General features: G+C 37.6%; 1 protein-coding gene across 6 annotated transcripts in view; it reads left to right on the top strand.

Moving 5' to 3' along the window:
• ELF1 (E74 like ETS transcription factor 1) overlaps positions 1–21,478 on the top strand; it is a 103,902-nt gene that overhangs the window by 68,665 nt on the left and 13,759 nt on the right. For 5 of the 6 annotated variants that reach the window (XM_024765476.1, XM_024765475.1, XM_024765478.1 and 2 more), the window contains exons 3-5: positions 4,459–4,639; positions 15,844–15,951; positions 17,478–17,645. In XM_024765476.1, the coding sequence (XP_024621244.1) occupies positions 4,459–4,639; positions 15,844–15,951; positions 17,478–17,645 (457 nt within the window). The remainder of the gene's footprint in view (positions 1–4,458; positions 4,640–15,843; positions 15,952–17,477; positions 17,646–21,478) is intronic. The other variant, XM_024765480.1, reaches the window with a different exon arrangement.

The following is a 21,478-nucleotide window of genomic DNA, read 5'->3' as shown; positions in this document are numbered from 1 at the left end:
TAAAAAATTTTAAATCTAGGAAAATTCAAAATTTGGAATTTGGCAATTTTTTCATTTAAGAGGCTAGGGTCCATTTCTTTATATGGAATGTTAGAATGTGTGGTTATGAAGTTTTTAGGTTCCTGAAGATTCAGTTACTAGTCAGTCGGTTTAGTCAATCAGTTTATAAGGCAGGAGTTTACCATGAGCCCAGATCGGCAGCTGGAGTTTCTGGAGTGTGTGTTTTCCTTCTGTTTATGGTAATAGAGGGAGAGATTCTTTCCAGTCACCTGAGAGGGGTTTCCTAGATCTATTTTGTATATACAGATTCAGGCTTGTTACCTAAGATTCAGAGTTGGTCTGTTTATTGTACGTGAATTAATAGCACCCTGGAGAAATTAGAGATGAACAACTTTGAATATATATCTCAGTGGACTAGAAAAGAGTGGCCTGTGTTTTTCATGAGAGGAGCAAGTATCTAGAAGGAAAAGACAGTATGGCTAAATTGGGAGTGATCCTGGGAAGTCCCTGGGGACCAAGAGGGACTGGCTGTGCCTTCAGGATAGTTTATAATAGATTTGGATCGGAGAAGCCCTGAAAAAAGATAATATTGAAAGTCATACTGCAAACAGCTCCTTGCCTATTCTGTTTTTCTAAGCAGAGCTAAGTAAATATGCCAAAAAAACAAAAACAAAAACCAATCCCAAAACAAAATGGCACCATGTTTAAGGCTGGTTATAGTAGGGAATAGGTAAAGAACATGGACTCTGGAGTCAATTTAACAGTCTTCCGGGGACTTCCCTGGTGGTGCAGTGGTTAGGACTCCGAGCTCCCAATGCAGGGGGCCTCAGTTCGATCCCTGGTCCAGGAACTAGATCCCACACGCATGCTGCAACTAAGAGTTCACATGCCACAACTAAGGAGCCAGCAAGCTGCAACTGAGGAGCCCACATGCCACAACTAAGGAGCCCGCCTGCTGCAACTAAGACCCAACGCAACCAAATAAATACTAAAAAAAAGTCTTCCATTAACAGTAAATTATTTCCTTTCTCCTTGAGACTTCCTTTTCCCATGTATAAAACAGATAATCTTATGTGTCTCCTTAATTGGATTTTGTGATGATGAAATAAGGCGGTAATCCATGTGAAGCAATGAGCAAAATGCCTGGTGCTAATAATATTAGCTAACAGCAGTAGCAAAGCCAGAAGGTTTGTGACCACTTGTGCATGCGACTCCCTCCCCCAGTTTAGTCCATAAGAATGAGTAATCTCTTCTACTGTAATGTTATCAACAGGCAGTTTTCAAATCCATACCTTTAAAATACATCTTAAAAGCCGGAAGTGCCCTTGGGATCAACTGGTGCTCTTCTTTCATTTAAAGTGAGGAAGATAAGATCATGACAGTAAGATTGGAGAAGGCCTTGGGTCTCCTGGTTCACAGTCTTTCTTCTTTACTACAGGTTGCCACTCTCTAAATCACACAGCCACATGTCTCTTTTCATCCTTAAGTAACCTTTTGCTTCCGTGGAAACTAATTTTTTCTCTCTACTTTTTGTGTGTTTGAAATTTGTCTTAAACAGTTTTTAAATTATTTTAAAATTTGAACTGAAATTAAAAATGATTGTTTAACGCAAATTAGAATATGCTTGATTATCCACAGACTGCCTCTGTTAGGGAACAAAGAAATTGGCAAGAGTGGTTGCTTCTGGAGAGGGGCACTGAAGTAGATGTAGCATTGATTATAGTGGTATATGACGGGGTGTTCTAACACCTGTACATCTGGAGACTAGAGTCATCAGCTCCAATCCAGTTACAGAGTAAGAGAATAGGACAAGGCAGAAAGTAGTAACACATATCTGTAGTTCTTTGAAACTTGGGAACTTTATAGGTCCAGAAAAAATTTTGGAGATATCCCTCGTAATAGCCACACTCTAAACACTCACTACCCAAACTTAAGGAGCCAAATAGATGTGGGTAGAGAGAAATACTTCGCTTTCATTTGAGGGCTTCTCCTGTGAATTGCATCGACCTGCCTCTGTCTCTGACTTAGTGGTGATCTTGGGTAAATTTTTTAACCTAATTCTTTATCTGCCAGTGGATAGAAATGATACGCCCTGTCCTTACCTGGTACATGGAGTTGTTGCGGCTTAAAATGAAATCATGAGAATTAACTCAACTCTGGGCTCAGCCTTGTCAGAAGACGAGGAGCTTAAGTTTAGCTCTTAGGAGAGAAGAGGAGAAGTGCTGTCAACAAGCATGTGCTCATGCTAAGTTGGGTTGCATGTGCAGCATTCACTCTCAAAAAAGAGAAGGCAAGGCAATGACTATACTTTGGCTACTCTATATGATACTCTCTCTAGTGCCTCCCTGTGTGTGTTTTACATTGTAATGTTTGAGCCTCTTTCTGTTTTAAAACTTATGATTTGGAGAGCCAGTTCCTTCTGACTAACTTTCCTCTTTTCTGAAATAGGAAGAAACATTTTAAAATAAAGCAATCCAAATATGTTTTAGTATTAATGTTATCTTTAAATTTCAGAGCATAACATTCTTGAAGGCACAGATAGTATCTGTTTAGTACCTATGATGCCATATATTTAATTTAGGTAATTAAATTCTTATATAAGAAGTAATATTTAACTTCTGTGCACTGCTACAAACATTAATTTTAAAAGATTGAGGCTGCTTAGTTATAATGAAATCATAAATAATATTTTCAATATATATATATTTTAAGAAACAGGATATTTACATGAGCTATCTTCCCATAAGATACTTATTAATTATGAAAGGAAAAATAGTAACTTTATGGTAGAGAAGCCTGGTAGACCCCACCCGAACTGAATGATCAAAGTTAATATCACTAGGAATGGGACAAAAAGGTATTTTTTGACCTCCTGATAAGATGTATTTGAAAGGACACAAGATTACTTTTTTTTTATTCTAGCCAAAAATGCAGACTGAATCTAATGATGAGTTAATACCACAAAAACCCAAATTGGGGGACATTTTATGAAACAAATGGCCTGTATTCTTCCAAAGTGTCAAGATCATGAAAGACAAAAACTGAAGAACTGCTCCAGATTAAAGGAGAAGAAATTGTTCTAGATTAAAGGAGTTGTCATGAAGAAACATGATATTTACTAAATGAAACTTAGGATCCTGATCTCAATTTTTTTTCCCATTTTTTGAAAAAAAGACATTAATGAGATGGAGAAATTTGAATAAGGTCTATAGATTAAATAATAGTACTGTATCAATGTTACTTTCCTGGTTTTGATAATTGTGCTATCTTTGTATAAGATAATGGTCATATATTTAGAAAATATATACTTAAGTATTTAGGGTTAAAGGAGCAGTATGTCTACCACTTTCAAATAAGTCAGAAAAACTATGGATATAGAAATGATAATATAGAAAGAGGATGATAGACATGATTAAGTGTTAAAATTTGGGGAATGTGGATGAAGGTTGTAGGAGAATTCTTGGTACTACTTTTACAACTTTTTAAAGTCTGAAGTTTTTTAAAGTAAAAGAGAAATGTGATGACATCTTAATCGTTTTTTTTTCATCAATAGACGGTTTAGTGTATATTAGTGGTTTAGGGGATGATGGGGATGATGTGGTTTAGGGGTTTGATGGTGGTTTTTTTTCATCAATAGACGGTTTAGTGTATATTAGTGGTTTAGGGGATGATGATTTGCAGAGAAATGTTGCTATGAAAGTGTAACAAATGAGCAGAACCCTCACCATATGACAAGTAGAGCAATATAAAACAAGTTAATAAATGTCAGCATTTTTGCTATATTTAAAAAGTAATTCTTTTATAGATAGCCCTTATTATATAGTATTGTGATTCATGTATACTTAGGTACATTCAAAACATTTTTTTATTTGGCTTTCACTTTTAACATTGAACTTTTTCATGACTAATTAACTGATTTTAGAGTAGGCTGTTAAAAATCCTCTCTGCCTCAGTTTCCTCATCTGTAAAATGAGATGGCTAGACTAGAGTTCTTCCAGGTCTCGACTTCCCTGATCTTATAACCAGATAGAAAGTGAAAGTTAATTTTCCCATTTGAATCAAAAGCAGTTAGTTGTTAAACACGGCCTGTGTGCCAAGTGACAGTGTAATATTTGTTAAGCTCACAGATTTTTTTCTGTCAAAGAAACTTTTGGAGATTTTAGTTGTACATTTTATTTGTATGCCACTTCTTATGCATTAATGATACTAGTTTTTTTAATTTAGTGAGCTTTAAAAACATACTTTTATGGAACTTCCCAATGAAAACTTGGCTGTTAAGACCCAAAATTGGTAATGAAAGTTTTATTTGGTCTTAGTAGATATATATTCTCTGTATCATAGAAAGGTTGTCAATATACAAGTAGCTGATGTTGTAAAAACTGAATTGTGTAAAATAATTTGGGTTGTATTTAACAAAAGCAAAACTTGTTAATCCTTTTTTTCCTTCGCCCCTCCCAGCTTGGCGATCCAGCTATTTTTCCTGCCGTCATTGTGGAACACGTTCCTGGTGCTGATATTCTCAATAGCTATGCGGGTCTAGCCTGTGTGGAGGAGCCCAATGACATGATCACTGAGAGCTCCTTGGATGTCGCCGAAGAGGAAATCATCGATGAGGATGACGACGACATCACCCTTACAGGTGTGTGTGCCTCTGACAGCACCTTCCTTCAGCATAGTTTTAGTCAGTGGGTTAGCCCTGTGATTTGGGGGATATAAAAAGTTCTTGACTCGGTTTTGAGTAACTCCGTTACCTGCGGAAGCTAGAGCCCTGTGGGAAGAGGGAAATGACGTTTTCTTTCTCATCTGCCTGTGCTTCATGGTGCTCGCTTATCTCCTCCTCCTTCTTTCCTAAATAGACAGAGATGAACGTGACGAAATAGAAGGTGTGTAAGAGGAACCAAACCAACTCGGTTCACCAAGTTTTCACTGAGCACTGTTTGTGTTGCCTAGCTCTGTACTCCTGATAACAATGAAAGGTTGTTTGCAGGGCAAAAGATAGGAATATTCTTTTGTTACTGCTGCTGCAGGAAGCAAAATAGGAGGCCGTGACCCAAATGTAGGATAAGGTGCCGAGGTTTAAAGATCTGTTCAGTCAGAGCTAGTAGGATATTTCACACTGAATGTAAGTGTTGAGGTGGTGCTTTGTTCCATCAGTTTTAGAAACTGGTGCATGCATTTGTAATTTTATACATTTACATTCATATATCTTGGCCAGAGACGTTTGAGAAAGTTAATTACTTAGAAGCAAAGATTATTTGAATATTTATTCTTTTTTTTTTTTTTAGTTTTATTTATTTATCTATGGCTGCAGTGGGTCTTTGTTGCTGCGTGCGGGCTTTCTCACGAGTAGGGGCTACTCTTCGTTGTGGTGCGTGGGCTTCTCTTGTTGCAGAGCACAGGCTCTAGGTGCGCAGGCTTCAGTAGTTGTGGCACGCAGCCTCAGTAGTTGTGGCGTACGGGCTTAGTTGCTACACCTTATGTGGGATCTTCCCAGACCAGGGCTCGAACCTGTGTCCCCTGCATTGGCAGGCAGATTCTTAACCACTGCGCCACCAGGGAAGCTCTGAATATTTATTCTTAGATTAAAAACCAGAAGTTAACATTAGTCACAGTATTATCAACTAAACCTGGACTTTATTCCACGCATTTCACGCTAACATCCTTTTTCTATTCCAGGATCCTATCTTGAATCTCACATTGCAATTAGTTGGTAATTTTTCCTAGTCACTTCCAGTCTATGACAGTTCCTCTGTCTTTCCTTGTCTCTCATAACCTTGATGCTTTTGAGGAGTACTGGTCAGACACTGTACAATGCCCCTCAGTTTTATTTCTGTGATATTTTCTCATGATTGGAATGAGATAATCCATTTTGGGCAAAAATACCTCCCAAATGGCATTGTCTTCTTATCATTGTATCATATTAACATAGTAGATTTTTTTTAAAGTACAGATTTAATTCTCACAGCAGAAAAAGAAAACTGAAATTAGAGAAGTTAAATGACTTGCTTATGTCATGCACCCAGTGACTGAGTCATTGATAACTTTGATGAACAACACTTAGTTTTTGTACTGTCCTCTTATTTTTTACAAAGCATGTTCTCATATATTCACATTTTTGTTCAGAGCAACCCAATGAAAGTTTTTGATAAATCTATATTTGTTTCTCGCTTATCAATAAGACAGTTGGATTAATCATATTAGAGGTTTCAACTCATCACTGACTGTGTACTTCGTGTTTTATATAACAGAATGACCACCACTATGCATGTATGTGTTGTGTAGCTAATGGGGTTTTCACCACAGTGTGTTCTGACCTACTTTCTTGATGCCTTAGGGTAAGGCTATACTCTTTGTGGATTGGGAACCAGGGTCTTCCCTGAAGGGGTGTTTATTCCTGGTTTTAGTCCCTAAGGAAGATACTGGCCCTCAAAGAAGAAGTGGAGACTAGGAAAGCAGATCTTGGATCTTTAGGGGAAGGAATTATTTCTTCCTTCCAGTTGTTCACTCTCTTGGGCTTAGACTTGAAGATACCTGATGACGAGATGCAGACAAGCTCCTTCCTTCCTGGAAAACAGAACTGGTATGGAATGGATCCAGAAAATAAGCCACATCTTGAAAATCAGATTTGCTATTTGCATGTTTCTTCTCTCTTGCCTTTCTTAACTTCCAACCCAAGCCTTTGTTTAACTCTTCTGTACTTGTTCGAGTCACGTCATGAGAAATGAAAGGATCTTATAGCCCTCCTTAGTCCAGAGTGGGGAAGGGGAGAGTACTGCGCTTTTGAGAAACTACAGGGAAGATGATGATGGGGATAGGACAGTTTATAAACTAATTATGGGACCTAGGTAGCACTTCAGATGATAAGGAATATTGTTAACATTTTTAGGCATGATGATAGCATTGTGTTAGATTCTTCATCTTTTAGATACATATGCTCAAATACTTAGAGATAGAATACAGTGTCATGGATGCCTTCAGAGTAATCCTGGGGGTCAGGGTGTGTGTGAGGCGACCTTGAGCAGTAAGTGGAGTATGGATGAAAGATCGACTATGTTCTGATAATGATTGATGCTGAGAATGGATATGTGAGAATTCATTATATTATGTCCCATAATTTTGATTCTGTTTTGAAATTTTCAATAAAAAGGTCAAACTATTTTTATGGACTTGAGGGTTATATTAGATGGCAGCTGTCATTGATAACCCCTAATTTCAAATTTTCATGTTCATCAGAACACTTTTTTTTTTTTTGGTACGCGGGCCTCTCACTGTTGTGGCCTCTCTCGTTGCGCAGCACAGGCTCCTGACGTGCAGGCCCAGTGGCCATGGCTCACGGGCCCAGCCGCTCTGCAGCATGTGGGATCCTCCCGCACCGGGGCATGAACCCGTGTCCCCTGCATCGGCAGGTGGACTCTCAACCACTGCGCCACCACCCAAACACTTTCATTTTTATCATTTATTTATCTCATATCAAGTTTGATATAAATTTTAACCTTTAAAATGTATAATGATAAAATACTACTTTTATCTGTTTATATGTTGGGGTTTTATATAACATTTCCTTTGAAACAAGGCTGTGCTATAAAAAAATTATGAAGAGCTTTTGACTATGAGCTTTATCTATGTGGAGATCCTTCCATTACCAGTCTTGAGTCTAAAATTGAAATTATTAAAGGAGATGGACCCCTTTGGACCCCTCAGCCAGCTATCTGGGATCCAGCCCCACTCACAGGTGGGCCAATAGCAGCTTTTGGACACCCTTGACCCCACGGCCAGCTGTATAAGGAACTGGCCCTGCCCACCAGCAGGCTGACACTAGATCTTGGGATCCCGAGCCCCACAACTACCCACTCTAGAACCTGGCTCTGCCCACTTGTCAGCCAACACTAGCCCTGGGACCACCTGGGGTCCCTGGCAGCCTCCACGCAAGGCAGGACCTGGCAAACAACTGGAGCACAGGCCAGCCACACCTACCAGACCATCCACAATAGTTAGCCTATCACAAGAGAAGGACCCACGCAGTCCACTAGGGAGCACCCCAGAACACAGCTCTGGTGACCAGAGGGGAGACCACTGCTGGGATGCATAGGACGGCACCTACAGAAGGCCACTTCTCCAAGGTCGGGAAATGTAACCAACCTACCAAATACATAGAAATAAAAAGAGCAAGTTAGATAAAATGAAGCGACAGAGGAATATCTTCCAAATGAAGGAACAGGATAAAACCCCGGAAGAACTAAGTGAAGTGGAGATAGGCAGCCTGCCCTGTAAAGAGTTCAAGATGATGATCGTAAACACGTTCAAGGAACTATGGGGAAGAATGGGTGCACAGAGCAAGAAGTTAGAAGTTTTTAACAAAGAGTTAGAAAATGTAAAGAACAGCCAAACAGATGAAGAGTACAGTAACTGAAATGAAAAATACACTGGAAGGAATTAACAGTAGACTAAATGACACAGAGGAACAGATCAGTGAGCTGGGAGACAAGAGTAGTGGAACTCACTGAAGTTGAACAGGAAAAGGAAAAAAGTATAGAAAGAAATGAGACAGTTTAAGAGACCTCTCAACAACATCAAGCGTACTAGTATTTGCATTTTAGGGGTTCCAGAGGAGAAGAGAGAGAGAAAGGGGCAGAGAACATGTTTGAATACATAATAGCTGAAAACTTCCCTGACCTGGGAGAGGACACAGACATCCATGTCCAGGAAGCACAGAGTCCCAAACAGGATCAACCCAAAGAGGAACACATCAAGACACATTGTAATTAAAGTGGCAAAAATTAAAGAGAGAATTTTGAAAGCAGCAAGGGAAAAGCAACAAGTTACATACAAAGGAACTTGCATAAGGCTGTGAGCTGACTTTTTAGCAGAAACCCTGCAGGCCAGAAGGGAGTGGCTCAATATATTTAAAGTGGTGAAAGGGGAAAACCTACAACCAAGAATACTCTACCCAGCGAGGCTTTCATTCAGGTTTGATGGAGAGATCAAGTTTTACAGACAAGCAAAAGTTAAAAGAGTTCAGCACTAACAAACCAGCTTTAAAAGAAATGTTAAAGGGATTTCTCTAACCAAAAAAGGTCACAACAAGAAATATGAAAATTATGAAAGGAAAAATCTCATTGGTAAAGGCAAATATACAGTAAAGGTAGTAAATCAGCCATGTATAAAGCTAGTAGGAAGGTTAAAAGACAAACATCGTAAAACCATCTGTATTCACAATGAGTAGTTAAGGGATACACAAAACAGAAAGACGTAAAACATGATGTCAGAAATAGTAAACGTGGAGTTGGGGAATAAAAATGCAGGGTTAAAATGCGTTTGAAATTAAGTGATCAACAACTTAATAGGTATATTGCTATATACAGTGTGGAGAATACAGTAAATAACTAGGTAATATCTTTGTATGATGTGTCTTAACTAGACATATTGTGATCATTTTGATATGTATAGCAATAGCACATCACGATGTTGAGGAACTAACAGTGTTGTTGTAGGTCAGGTGTACTTCAAAAACAAATAAACAAACTCATAGAAAATGAGATCAGATTTGTGGTTACCAGAGGCAGGGGTGGGGGGAATGGGAATTAGACCAAGGTGGTCAAAAGGTACAAACATCCAGTTAGAAGATAAAAAAGTACTAGGGATATAATGTACAATATGATAAATATAATTAACACTGCTGTATGTTATATATAAAAGTTGTTAAAAGAGTAATTCCTCAGTTCTTATCACAAGAAAAATTTTTTTGTGTTTCTTTAACTTTGTATCTGTATGAGATGATGGGTGTTCACTAAACTTATTGTGATAATCATTTCATGATGTATATAAATCAGATCATGCTGTACACCTTAAACATACACAATGCTGTATGTCAATTATAACCTCAATAAAATTGGAAGGAAAAAAAAGCCTTGTGGGTTTTATTGTTGCTTACAAGAAATTTTTGTAATCCATTTAATGAAGGGCAAACATTTTCTCTATATTTTTAAAAGCTTAGTTGTACTTTTTTTTGGTTTTCATTCCTGTTTCATGTAGGAGCCACCAATTTATTTTGTATTTCCTGACCTAAGCACTGAAGCTAAGTGGAATAAACAAAGTTTTACAGATTAGATTACTGATATTAAGCACATTAAACTTGCCTTACGTTTTTGCAATTCAGAAGGTAGCATGATTTCTATAGATAGTTGTGGAATGATTTCTATATATAGTTATGGAATGATTTCTAGTGTATATGAAGTTTAAAAAGCAAGGGTCAGTACAGCACGAATGGTTACCTATTATTTAAGATAGGGGAAAGAATATAAATGATATGTATGTGTTTGCTTACATTTAAAAATAGAAAGATATGGGCTTCCCTGGTGGCGCAGTGGTTAAGAATCTGCCTGCCAATGCAGGGGACACAGGTTCGAGCGCTGGTCCGGGAAGATCCCACATGCTGCGGAGCAACTAAGCCCGTGTGCCACAACTACTGAGCCTGTGCTCTAGAGCCCCTGAGCCACAACTACTGAGCCCACGTGCTGCAACTACTGAAACCCACATGCCTAGAGCCCGTGCTCCACAGCAAGAGAAGCCACAGCAATGAGAAGCCCGCACACCACAGCAAAGAGTAGCCCCTGTTCTCCACAACTAGAGAAAGCCCGCGCCCAGCAATAAAGACCCAACACAGCCAAAAATAAATAAAATAAATAAATTTTAAAATAGAAAGATAAAACCAAAAGCTAATAAAAATATTTTAAACTTAGTGGTCACTTTTTTTTTCTTAAATACTTATTTATTCAGTTGCGCCAGGTCTTAGTTGCGGTACGAGGGATCTTTTAGTTGTAGCATGCAGGATCTTTAGTTGTGGCATGCGGGCTCTTAGTTGGGGCATGCGGGATCTAGTTTCCCGACCAGGACAGGGGTCAAACCTCGGCCCCCTGCATTGGGAGCATAGAGTTTTAACCACTGGACTACCAGGGAAGCCCCAGTGGTCACTTTTGAAAGATCCCATTTATTATTCTGAAAATCAGTAAATAACGGAAAAAGAACCAAGCGTTTAATTTGCCTTTATTGTATGAACCGTAGCTCAGGGTAACCAGATAGTGTATGACAAAGTTCTTCCTTATAGAGAATTCTAGCTAATAAATGCTAGAGGAATGATAAGATTAGAATTATCACCATTTTGAAATCCCTAATGAAATAGTGCATCTAGGTAACTATCATCAGTAACTTCTAAAGCCATTAGGTAAAAGGCTGATGGAGAATTTTATGCTGGATAGATCAGGTTGGCAACACCTGAACCTGCTTCTCAATCCTCGAAGTACTGAAGGAAGACCTACCTACCTTCAAAAGGCCCATTGAATCACACAGCATCACCTTTGAAGTATTCTTGCCAAAGAATTGAATGCGAATCAAATCAATCTTCTAGATGTAACTACCAGTTTACGGGAAATACACGGGGGGAGGGATATGGTAAGTGACACCACAGATATATAATCAGCAAAATTTAGAATGTGGGAAACTACAAACAGATGACCCTGTTTCTCCTAAGATAAACAACAAAAATGGAAAAAAGCCAAATACTAAGGAAGGTACGTGCCGCCAAATGTAATGCGTGAACTTTGTTTGAAATCTGGTTAACAAACCAACTTTTTCAGATTAAAAAAAATCTGAGACAGAAATTTCAATATTAAGTGGATATCTGATTTAAAGAGTGATTTTTAAAAGATGTGATCATGGTATTGTCTATATACTGTAATATTTACGATTGAATGATAGTCTCTCTGGAGTTCACTTTGAAATAATCCCGTGTCTGTGTTGGGCCAGGGAGTATAGATTAAGGAAGATTGACTGTTAAGTATTGAAGCTGGGCCCTTGATACATTCAGTTCATTATAAATATGATTTCCTATATGTTTATATATGTTTGAAATTTTTCATTATAAAAAGCTTGATAAAGAAGTGATTTGAAATTCTCATTGTATTTTCTTAATTGATAGGCAACTGAATAGTTATACATACTAATTTTATCATTTTCATCGACCCAGTAGACTCTGAAATATTTATAAAACTTATTTATATAAATGAATATTTAGAGTTACATAAATGTTTAGAAGATGGTAATTAATTATGGAGCTACCTGTGCCTTACTTGCCTGATTTTTTCAAAAATTTAGTTTTAGGAGGATATTTTCTTCTATTCATAGAATTTCAAAGCCTTGACAGAGGAGCAGTATGCTTTTCTTCTTTTTTTTTTAAATAAACTTATATATTTATTTATTTTTGGCTGCATTGGGTCTTCGTTGTTGGGTCTTTGTTGCTGTGCGCGGGCTTTCTCTAGTTGCTGTGAGTGGGGGCTACTCTTCATTGCCATGCGTGGACTTCTCATTGCGTTGGCTTCTCTGTGGCAGAGCTTGGGCTCTAGGCGCGCAGGCTTCAGTAGTTGTGGCTCGCGGGCTGTAGAGCACAGGCTCAGTAGTTGTGGCACACAGGCTTAGTTGCTCCAGGGCATGTGGGCTCTTCCTGGACCAGGGCTCAAACCCGTGTGTCCTGCATTGGCAGGCAGATTCTCAACCACTGCGCCACCAGGGAAGTCCCGCAATATGCTTTTCTACTATGCCTTAAATCTACAAGATTTTAAATAGGAGGCTTAAGTTTTTAAGAGCAAGTGTTACAATGCCTTATTTTAATCATTTTGCTAGACTTTTTGAAGTATTTATCTTTTCTGGTTTTTACTATTATAGAGGAATTGGACTTCTAAGCACTTTTTTAAAAAAATTCTTTTAACGTTTTTCTTGGCGTATAATTGCTTTACAATGGAGTGTTAGTTTCTGCTTTATAAAAAAGTGAGTCAGTTATACATATACATATATCCCTGTATCTGGCCTCTTGCGTCTCCCTCCCTCCCACCCTTCTAGGTGGTCACAAAGCACTGAGCTGATCTCCTTGTGCTCTGCGACTGCTTCCCACTAGCTATTTTACGTTTGGTAGTGTATATATGTCTATATATGCACTACCACTCTCTCACTTTGTCCCAGCTTATAGATCTTCCCGGACCGGGGCACGAACTCGTGTTCCCCGCATCAGCAGGCAGACTCTCAACCACTGCGCCACCAGGGAAGCCCTGTTTGTTTTTTTGATATTGAGCTGCATGAGCTGCTTGTAAATTTTGGAGATTAATCCTTTGTCAGTTAAGCACTTGTTTTTGATAGAATATATAATTAAAATTTAATTGATTTATTTTTAATTATAATTAGGGGAAGTAGTTTCGTAATGAAGACTGTGAATCTCCTAATGAAGTTTTGTGTATCTTGGTATGAAAATGAAAAGGACACCTACTTTTAGAATTAAAAAACTAGTCAAAAATATATTCAGGTGCTCTAGAGTGCTTTTTGTAGTAACTCAGAAATGTGAGCACTGGCCTTAAGAGGAAAAGCTTAAAGCCTTTTAAAGAGGAAGACTCTATAAGGGTTAAATTGCTGTTAGAGAAATCCAGGCTAGATTAAAATCCTTGCCTCTTTTTATGTTGGCTGTCTTCTTGTTCCTTGTCCTCCCTGTGACCTATAGATATTTGGGTTCAAAGATATTAGCTGAGGGAATGGCGCCCAGAAGGTTGGAATTCTGCAGATACATCTTTCATATCTGGAAGAAGGAGGTTCTCTTCTGGCTTGGCAGGTTGTGGGTACTCCCAGTGTTAGCCAGTATTTTATGAGAGAAAATGTGCTTTGTTGGGAGTTTTTCCTAATTGAGAGGAGCTGACTAGTATATAATCCAAGATCCAGAACTTCTTTGAAAGCATCATTCAGGAATTGTCTCTGGTCTCTGCTCCTTCAGCAGACCATGCCTTCCATTCCTACTGTGGGATTCCTCCCTTGGGGAGGCAGTCAGCCACATTAGTCTATTTGTAAAGCAAATTACTTAATATGCTGTTATTATAATAATCTTCAGCTGTTACACATTTTGCTTTCTAATGGTATAGACTATCTCATTTTCTTTAAATGCATAACACTTCTTCTCATGCCCTTGCTTCTATTATTCTTGCTTTAATTCCTCTCTCTTCCTCTCAAAGTATTTAAATCCTAGCTATCTTAAATGACTCGGCCTAAACCCATTTCTTCAGGAAGTCTTCCTAACTTATAATGATATACAGTGCCTGTAGTCAGTCTGCTCTATACTGTAAAACTGATCACTTTGTTATTTTCTTAGACAGTATCTAAGTATGTTACCAATAGATAAGGAAAAAGGTCATGTCCTATACTATTGTATCTTCCACATTTCCTTGTACAGTTACTTAAGAGTGATAGTCATTCAATGTTTTTGCCAGCTGGGGATTTGCAATCAACGAAGAATTTTGTAGATTCTTGGAAATCTTCAGTCTAAAAGAGAGTGTGAACTGTTTAGGAAATATTTAGGATAATGAATGTTATAATATTCTAATGGAAAGTTAAGGTAAATTTCAAAGAAGTACAGATTTCTTGGAAATCTGGTTATAATCTTAATAATGAACAGGAAAATGATTTTGTTGCTTCTCTGGATTGAATAGGAATAGGGAGAGGACAGTGTATAAATGATCACTTTCATTCATTTGATTGAGAAAAAGAACTTTTGCTTTAAGTACTACGTTTATATTTACTTTCTAATGTTTTGTAAAATTAAAAGGCTTATATTCATTAAGTTATAAACTATCAGTCCAACCCTGAATCTGAAAAACCATGATTTTATTTATATATATATATTTTCAAACTTTAAAAAATAACATGTATAATTTTGTCAGTATTGAGGGGAAAATGTAGCAAGTAAGTACAAGGGATTATGGATGATAAATACCACATTCAGGAAACTTGAGTTTATCCATGCAAAGAGAGCATGGGTAGCTCTATTTAGTTTCTTGGTGCTGATCCTGGAACTGAGGGGCTAAAAGCCATTCAAGGAATTCGCTGTGCAGCTATTTCGGACACCTCTCTGGGATGCAGAGAAGTGTCTAGTGTCTAGCATGTATTTGGATTAATTTTCATTTGTATTTTAATATTTTTAAAGAACAAAAAAATAACTTGGACTAGGCACAGTTCACAGTAGGGAAATTAGTGTTCTATGTTACACATTAGAGAAGAGAGGTACCAGAATACTATAATTATCAAAGAGTGTTTAGATTCTAATCATGTGACTACGACTAAAACTTTTGGTGATGATGGCAATTCACTAATTATAGAAGAATGGAAGAAGATTCAGAAATTAACAGAGACTCATATTCATTCCTGTGAGTGAACTAAGAGTATTGCAATCAGTGTTAGAGCTAAAAGGGACCTAAAACTATCAACCCAGTCGTTTTAAAGTATGGAGTCAACAGAAACAGCACGACCTGCCCAGTGACATCTTAGTTTACTATTCATGTAAATACAAGAATTATCAGAAATGACTGGTGTTTTCCTCCTAGAGTACGAGTTCTATTTTGCTTACTTTTTTATCTCCCAGTGTCTTGCAGAGGTTTTTGGTTGTTGTTGTTGTTATTTTTAATAAAACCCCTGCATCTTGCAAAGTTTTAAATGAGAAATAGTGATTTTCAGTATAGATTTTATATGTTGAGACAAACTATTGTTACCAACCAGAGTATTAAGTGATGTATCCTGGTTCAAGAGATGAGAATCTATGCTTTTTAATTCATTAATTTATTTATGTATTTATTTATTTACTTAGACCATGCCACACGGCTTATGGGATCTTAGGTCCCCGGCCAGGGATTGAACCTGGGCCTCTGGCAGTGAAAGTGCTGAGTCCCAGCCACTGGACCACCAGGGAATTTCCGAATCTGTGCTTTTTAGAAGAACAAATGTCTTGTAGCTAATTCTGTTTTCTCTTTAAATGTATTGTAGTTGAAGCTTCCTGTCATAATGGGGATGAAACAATTGAAACTATCGAGGCTGCTGAAGCACTCCTCAATATGGATTCTCCTGGCCCTATGCTGGATGAAAAGCGCATCAGTGAGTGTTGTGTTATGACTGTTCGTGTTTATATGCTTTTTTTTTGAAGTATAGTTGATTTACAATATTGTGTTAATTTCTGCTGTACAGCAAAGTGATTCCGTAATACATATGTATACATTCTTTTTTGTATTCTTTTCCATTATGGTTTATCATAAGATATTGAATACAGCTCCCTGTGCTATAGTAGGACCATGTTTATATGCTTTGAAAAGCTCTTCTTCCATCTCTCTCTCAGATGATAAATATCAAGAGACCAGAGACTATGTTTTATATTTTTTTGGTCCCAAGTGCATCTTAAGGTACAGTACTAGTTGAGGCACCTTTGCTAAAGTGTTCAGTTAAACAAGATTTTTTTTTTTTTAATTTAGGGAGTGAGGACGTTAAGGATAAAAAAGTAATTTAGTTGTCAAATAGCAGATTATGCAGAATTTCTTCTTAACCTCATTTGTGAAGTATTTAGGGCCCAAACTATTATAATTTAGTGATCTTTAGTCAATATTGATCTTTATTGATCAATAAAAATTGATCTTTAGTCAGTATTCATCAGTGAATAGGCAAAAATCCATTGCAATGTTTTCTTAGACTTGATGGCATAAAATTCACTGCCACATTTATTGATCTGCTTTTAAATCCATGTTCTCCTTTGGATGTAGTCAAACTCATAAACTTAATTATTATTAAATCAATTTAAGATGTTTATTGAATATTTTCTATACGCACAGCAACGTATCAGGCAATAACATGTTATGGAAATGAACAGATCTTGTTTCTTTCCTCAAGCTGACAGTTTTCTTTTGAAGATAGTTGTTTATGTAAATAACTGTAAAAGCCAAAAATAAAGGCCATGAGAGGGATAGCAGAGTGTTCTGGAAGGAGAGATTTCTCTAGCTGAAAACACCTGAGACAGGCTTTATGGAGGCAGTGTTTTGACCTGGGCGATTAGTAATAAGCTTTTCATGGGTGGAGATGACAGGAAGGGGCATTCAACATAGGCAGAGGCAGACACAGACCTGTAAAAAAAAAACAATGAAATGTTTGAGATTCAAAATGCTTTGGTATAGCTGAAGTATAAGCTTCATAATGGTTTGTAGATTGTGGAACCTCAGAATGGCATGCTATGGAGTTTGGGTTGTTGCTATCTTTTTTCCCCTGTAAACTATGGGAAGATATGTTAATTTTATTTTTATTTCTAATCTTCAGGGTGTAAAGTTTTTATAGAGAAGAATAATATGGTCAGGCCAGACTTAGGTTTTAAAGAAAAACTTAAGCGGCAATGTGAAGAATGGAGAAGACAGACAAGATAGACTGGGGATAGGAAGTCAGGTAAGGGAGGCGTTGAATAGTCCCATCAAGCCTGGACTGCCTCAGGGTACTTGACTTAGGGCAGAGGAAATAAAAAGCAGGGACTAGATTTCAAAATCTTATTTCTATTTTAATCTTCAAAGAAACAGGAAATATTTTATGAAATTATTTTGATTTATAATACAAAGTTGATTACAATTAGTTGATTTTATTTCCATTAGATAATAATATATTTAGTTCCTCTGAAGATGACATTGTTGTTGCCCCAATCACCCATGTATCCGTCACATTAGATGGGATTCCTGAAGTGATGGAAACTCAGCACGTTCAAGAGACATATGCACATTCACCAGGACGCTCATCACCAGAACAACCTAAGAGAAAGAAAGGTGAGTGGTTAATTTGTTAAGGGAAAACAGTCAACTCTTGATGTGGAATCTAAATATAACTTTTATTCAAGGATATTTCTACCTGAATTAAAACTTACGTGAGAAAAAATTGAATGTACAAAACAGAGTTATTTCTTCATATTAGATGAATTTAAAGAATTATTTTATACTTTTTTATACATTTAAAATACTTGATCTATCTCACAGAAAAGGGATTTTCCAACTTTCTAAAGCCTCAATCTTTTATCTAAACTCTTTTATCCAAGCTCAGAAAGAGCTCAGGGGTAAGGGCTGAGGTCAGTTTCCTTCCGCAGAACATAGTTTGAAAACCACCAGCATAGATTCCAGTATAAGATTCCAGTGGGAAGAATACAAGTTGGGAATCAGCAGGTAAGTAATTGAAGAGGGAAATGTTAGAATGTGTTAGAGGGAATTTTAAAGTTTTCACAAATTAGGACCATACTTACATTCTAACACTGACACTCTTCCCATTTCATTGCCTTTTGATTCTACTCCAGCTTGTTTGATATTTTGAGTTTAATATCTTGGTTGATGGCATCACCAGCCACCACATAATCTAACTTCACATGAAAGTAAGGGAAATTCCAAGAGCCAAAAATGCAGAGGAAAATAAGAGTGACCTGACACTGCAACAGCTCTGAGGGCTGAGAAGGACGTGTCAGTCTGGACGTCCAAGGGGCTTGGTTTTATTGCCCACATAGAGGCAGATGCTTAAGTCTTGGTCCAGTGCAAGATGGGCTATTAGACAGAGACCTCAGCATATAATTGGGATCCCTTAGCTATACCCTAAGGGGAAAAACAGTCCACCCTTTGGCACAGACAGATGTTAAGAAGCTTGTATTTCTTAGCTGGGTGGAAAAAATTTTTCCTTTGAGAATTCATAATCCTAGGTTTGTCTTAACTTAGGTTTATGATTAGATTTTAAACTGTTACTGACTTTAGGAATTTCCAGCCACGTAATTAACATAACAATGGCCCCAGGCTGGCAGTAACTTTGGGCACCAGGCGAAGCTCTTGTAAAATTGCTTTGGCACGTCATACGTTTAATCCAGGCTGCACAGTATTTCTTCAAATAAAACCCTGTTGAAGGTGAACTCACATTTCAGTATCACAGAATGCATAAGAAAGATACTTCCTGAATGAGAAGCAGCAGACATAGAAAACCCTAAGGTTAGTTTGCTAAGAACCTCAGATAATAGGATTATCAAATAGAAACTTTCAACGAATATGATTGTAATTATTAATGCAAGGGAATAAAAAGCATTGTCAAAGAATGAGACTATTAAAAAATACCAGGTGAAACTTCCTCTTCTAGTCCAGATGGAGTAACAGAACCTGACTTGGCAACAATTTTTTGGATATGTCACCAAAAGCACAAGCAACAGAAGCAAAAATTAATAAGTGGGACTACAATAAATGAAAAGACTGCACGGCAAAAGAGACAATCAACAACATGAAGATGCAACTTACAGAACGGGAGAAAATATTTGTAAATCATACATCGGATGAGGGGTTAATATCCAAAATATATAAACAATTCATATAACTCAATAGCGAAAAAAATCCAATTAAAGAATGTGCAGAGGACCTGAATAGACGTTTTTCTAAAGGAGACATACAAACAGCTAGCAGGTACATGAAAAGATGCTCAGTATCACTAATCATCAGGGCAGTGTAATCAAAACCACAGTAAGATACCACCTCACACCTATAGAATGGCTAGAAAAAGTGATAGAAAAGACAAGAGATAGAGTGTTGGTAAAGATATGGAGAAAAGGGAATCTTTCTGCACTGTTGGTGGAAATTTAAATTGGTACAGCCACTGTAGAAAACAGTATGGAGGTTCCGCAAAGAGTTAAAACTAGAAATACCGTATGATTCAGCAATCCCACTTCTTAGGTATATATCCAAAGGAAGTGAAAACAGGATGTTAAAGAGATACTTGCACTCCCATATTCTCTGCGGCATTATTCACAGTAGCCAAGATTTGGAAACAACTAAGTCTTCATCCACAGATGAATGGATAAAGATGTGATATATAAATACACAGAATGGAATATAATTCAGCTGTGAGAAAGAGGGAAATCCTGCCATTTGTGACAGCATGGACAGACCTTGAGGACTTTCTGCTAAGTGAAATAAGTCAGAAAGACAAATACTGTATGCTATCTTTTTTTTTTTTTTTTTGCGGTACTAGGGCCTGTCACTGTTGTGGCCTTTCCTGTTGTGGAGCACAGGCTCCGGACATGCAGGCCCAGTGGCCATGGCTCATGGGCCCAGCCGTTCCGCGGCATGTGGGATCTTCCAGGACTGGGGCGCGAACCCATGTCCCCTGCATCAGCAGGTGGACTCTCAACCACTGCGCCACGAGGGAAGCCCTATGCTATCATTTTATGTGGAGTCTGAAAGAGCCACACTCATAGAAACAGAGAGAAGAATGGTGTTTGTTGCAGGGTGGAGGAAATGGAGAGATGTCAGTCAAGGGGTACAAACTTCCATTTATATGATGAGTAAGTTCTGGGGACTAATGTACAAGCATGGTGACTATGGAAATTTCTAAGAGAATAGATCTTAAGTGTTCTCAGAAAGGAAGTGATTATTATGTGAAGTGATGGGTATGTTAACTAACCCTACTGTGGTAATCATTTTGCAATATATAAGCATATCAGATCATCATGTTGTACCCTTTAAACTTACACAGTATGTCAATTATATATCAATAAAGCTGGAAAAAAAACCCCAACAAAAACAGAACCTGGATTTACCCTCCTGTTTGAAACAGCTAAAACCACAGATAAAATATATGAAGCAATGGTACTAAAGAAAGTGGTGGACATCTGTCAACAAAAGTGAGTGATCCCTGGGAAACAGGAAACCAATGAGGTGAGCCCTATGATTACCCCACCTTCCTGCATGGAGGAAATATTTTTGGAAAACAGTTTGAAAATTCCTTAAAGAACTTAATGTATACTTAACATGTGACCCAGCCATTCTACTACTCAGTATTTACCCAAAAGAAATGAAGCCATACATTTCACAGAAAAACTTATGCATGAATGAAGGTTCTTAGCAGCTGTATTTGCAGTAGCCCCAAACTGGAAATGACCCAAACGTCCATCACCTGCTGATTGGATAAACAAATTTGTGGTATATCCATACAATGAAAGACCACTCAGCAATGAAATGAAATGTACCATTGATACATAAAACAAAAATGGATGAATTTCAACATAATTATGCTGAGGGAAAGAAGGCAGACTCCCTCCCCCTCTGCCAAAAACAAGAAGAGTATGGTTCTGTTTATATAAAATTGTACAAACTGTAAATTAATCTATAATGACAGAAAATATATGAGTGGATTGGGCAGGGTGGGGAAAGGTGAGATGTGAGGATTACAAAAGGACACAAAGCATTTTTGGGGGCGAAGAATATGTTTATTATCTTTGAGTGTAGTGATGGTTTCACAGGTGTATACATATGTCAGAACTTATCAAATTGTAAATTTAAACATAAGCAGTTTATTGTATATCAGTTATACCTCAATAAAGCTGTTCTTAGAAAGTGAAAGACTAACATCCTATTTAATGGTGAAAGGCTGATATGATAAGGAACCAAATAGAACACATAATATATGGGTTAAACAGCAAATGAGTCACTGCTTAAGAGAATTAGTGAGCTCCAATACAGATCTGATGTAGAATAAAAAGTATGAAAGAGTTAGAGATGTGAGGATTGCGTGAAAAGGTCTACATGTTTAATCAAAGCTCTAGGAGGAGAGAATGTGTAGAGTGAGGAAGAGGCAGTATTCAAAG

Source organism: Neophocaena asiaeorientalis, unplaced genomic scaffold, assembly GCF_003031525.2.
Source record: "Neophocaena asiaeorientalis asiaeorientalis breed wild unplaced genomic scaffold, Neophocaena_asiaeorientalis_V1.1 scaffold271, whole genome shotgun sequence".
NCBI classification, from domain to species: Eukaryota; Metazoa; Chordata; class Mammalia; order Artiodactyla; family Phocoenidae; genus Neophocaena; species Neophocaena asiaeorientalis.
Note: the sequence above shows the minus strand (reverse complement) of the source record. Positions and strands in the feature narration are given on the sequence as shown.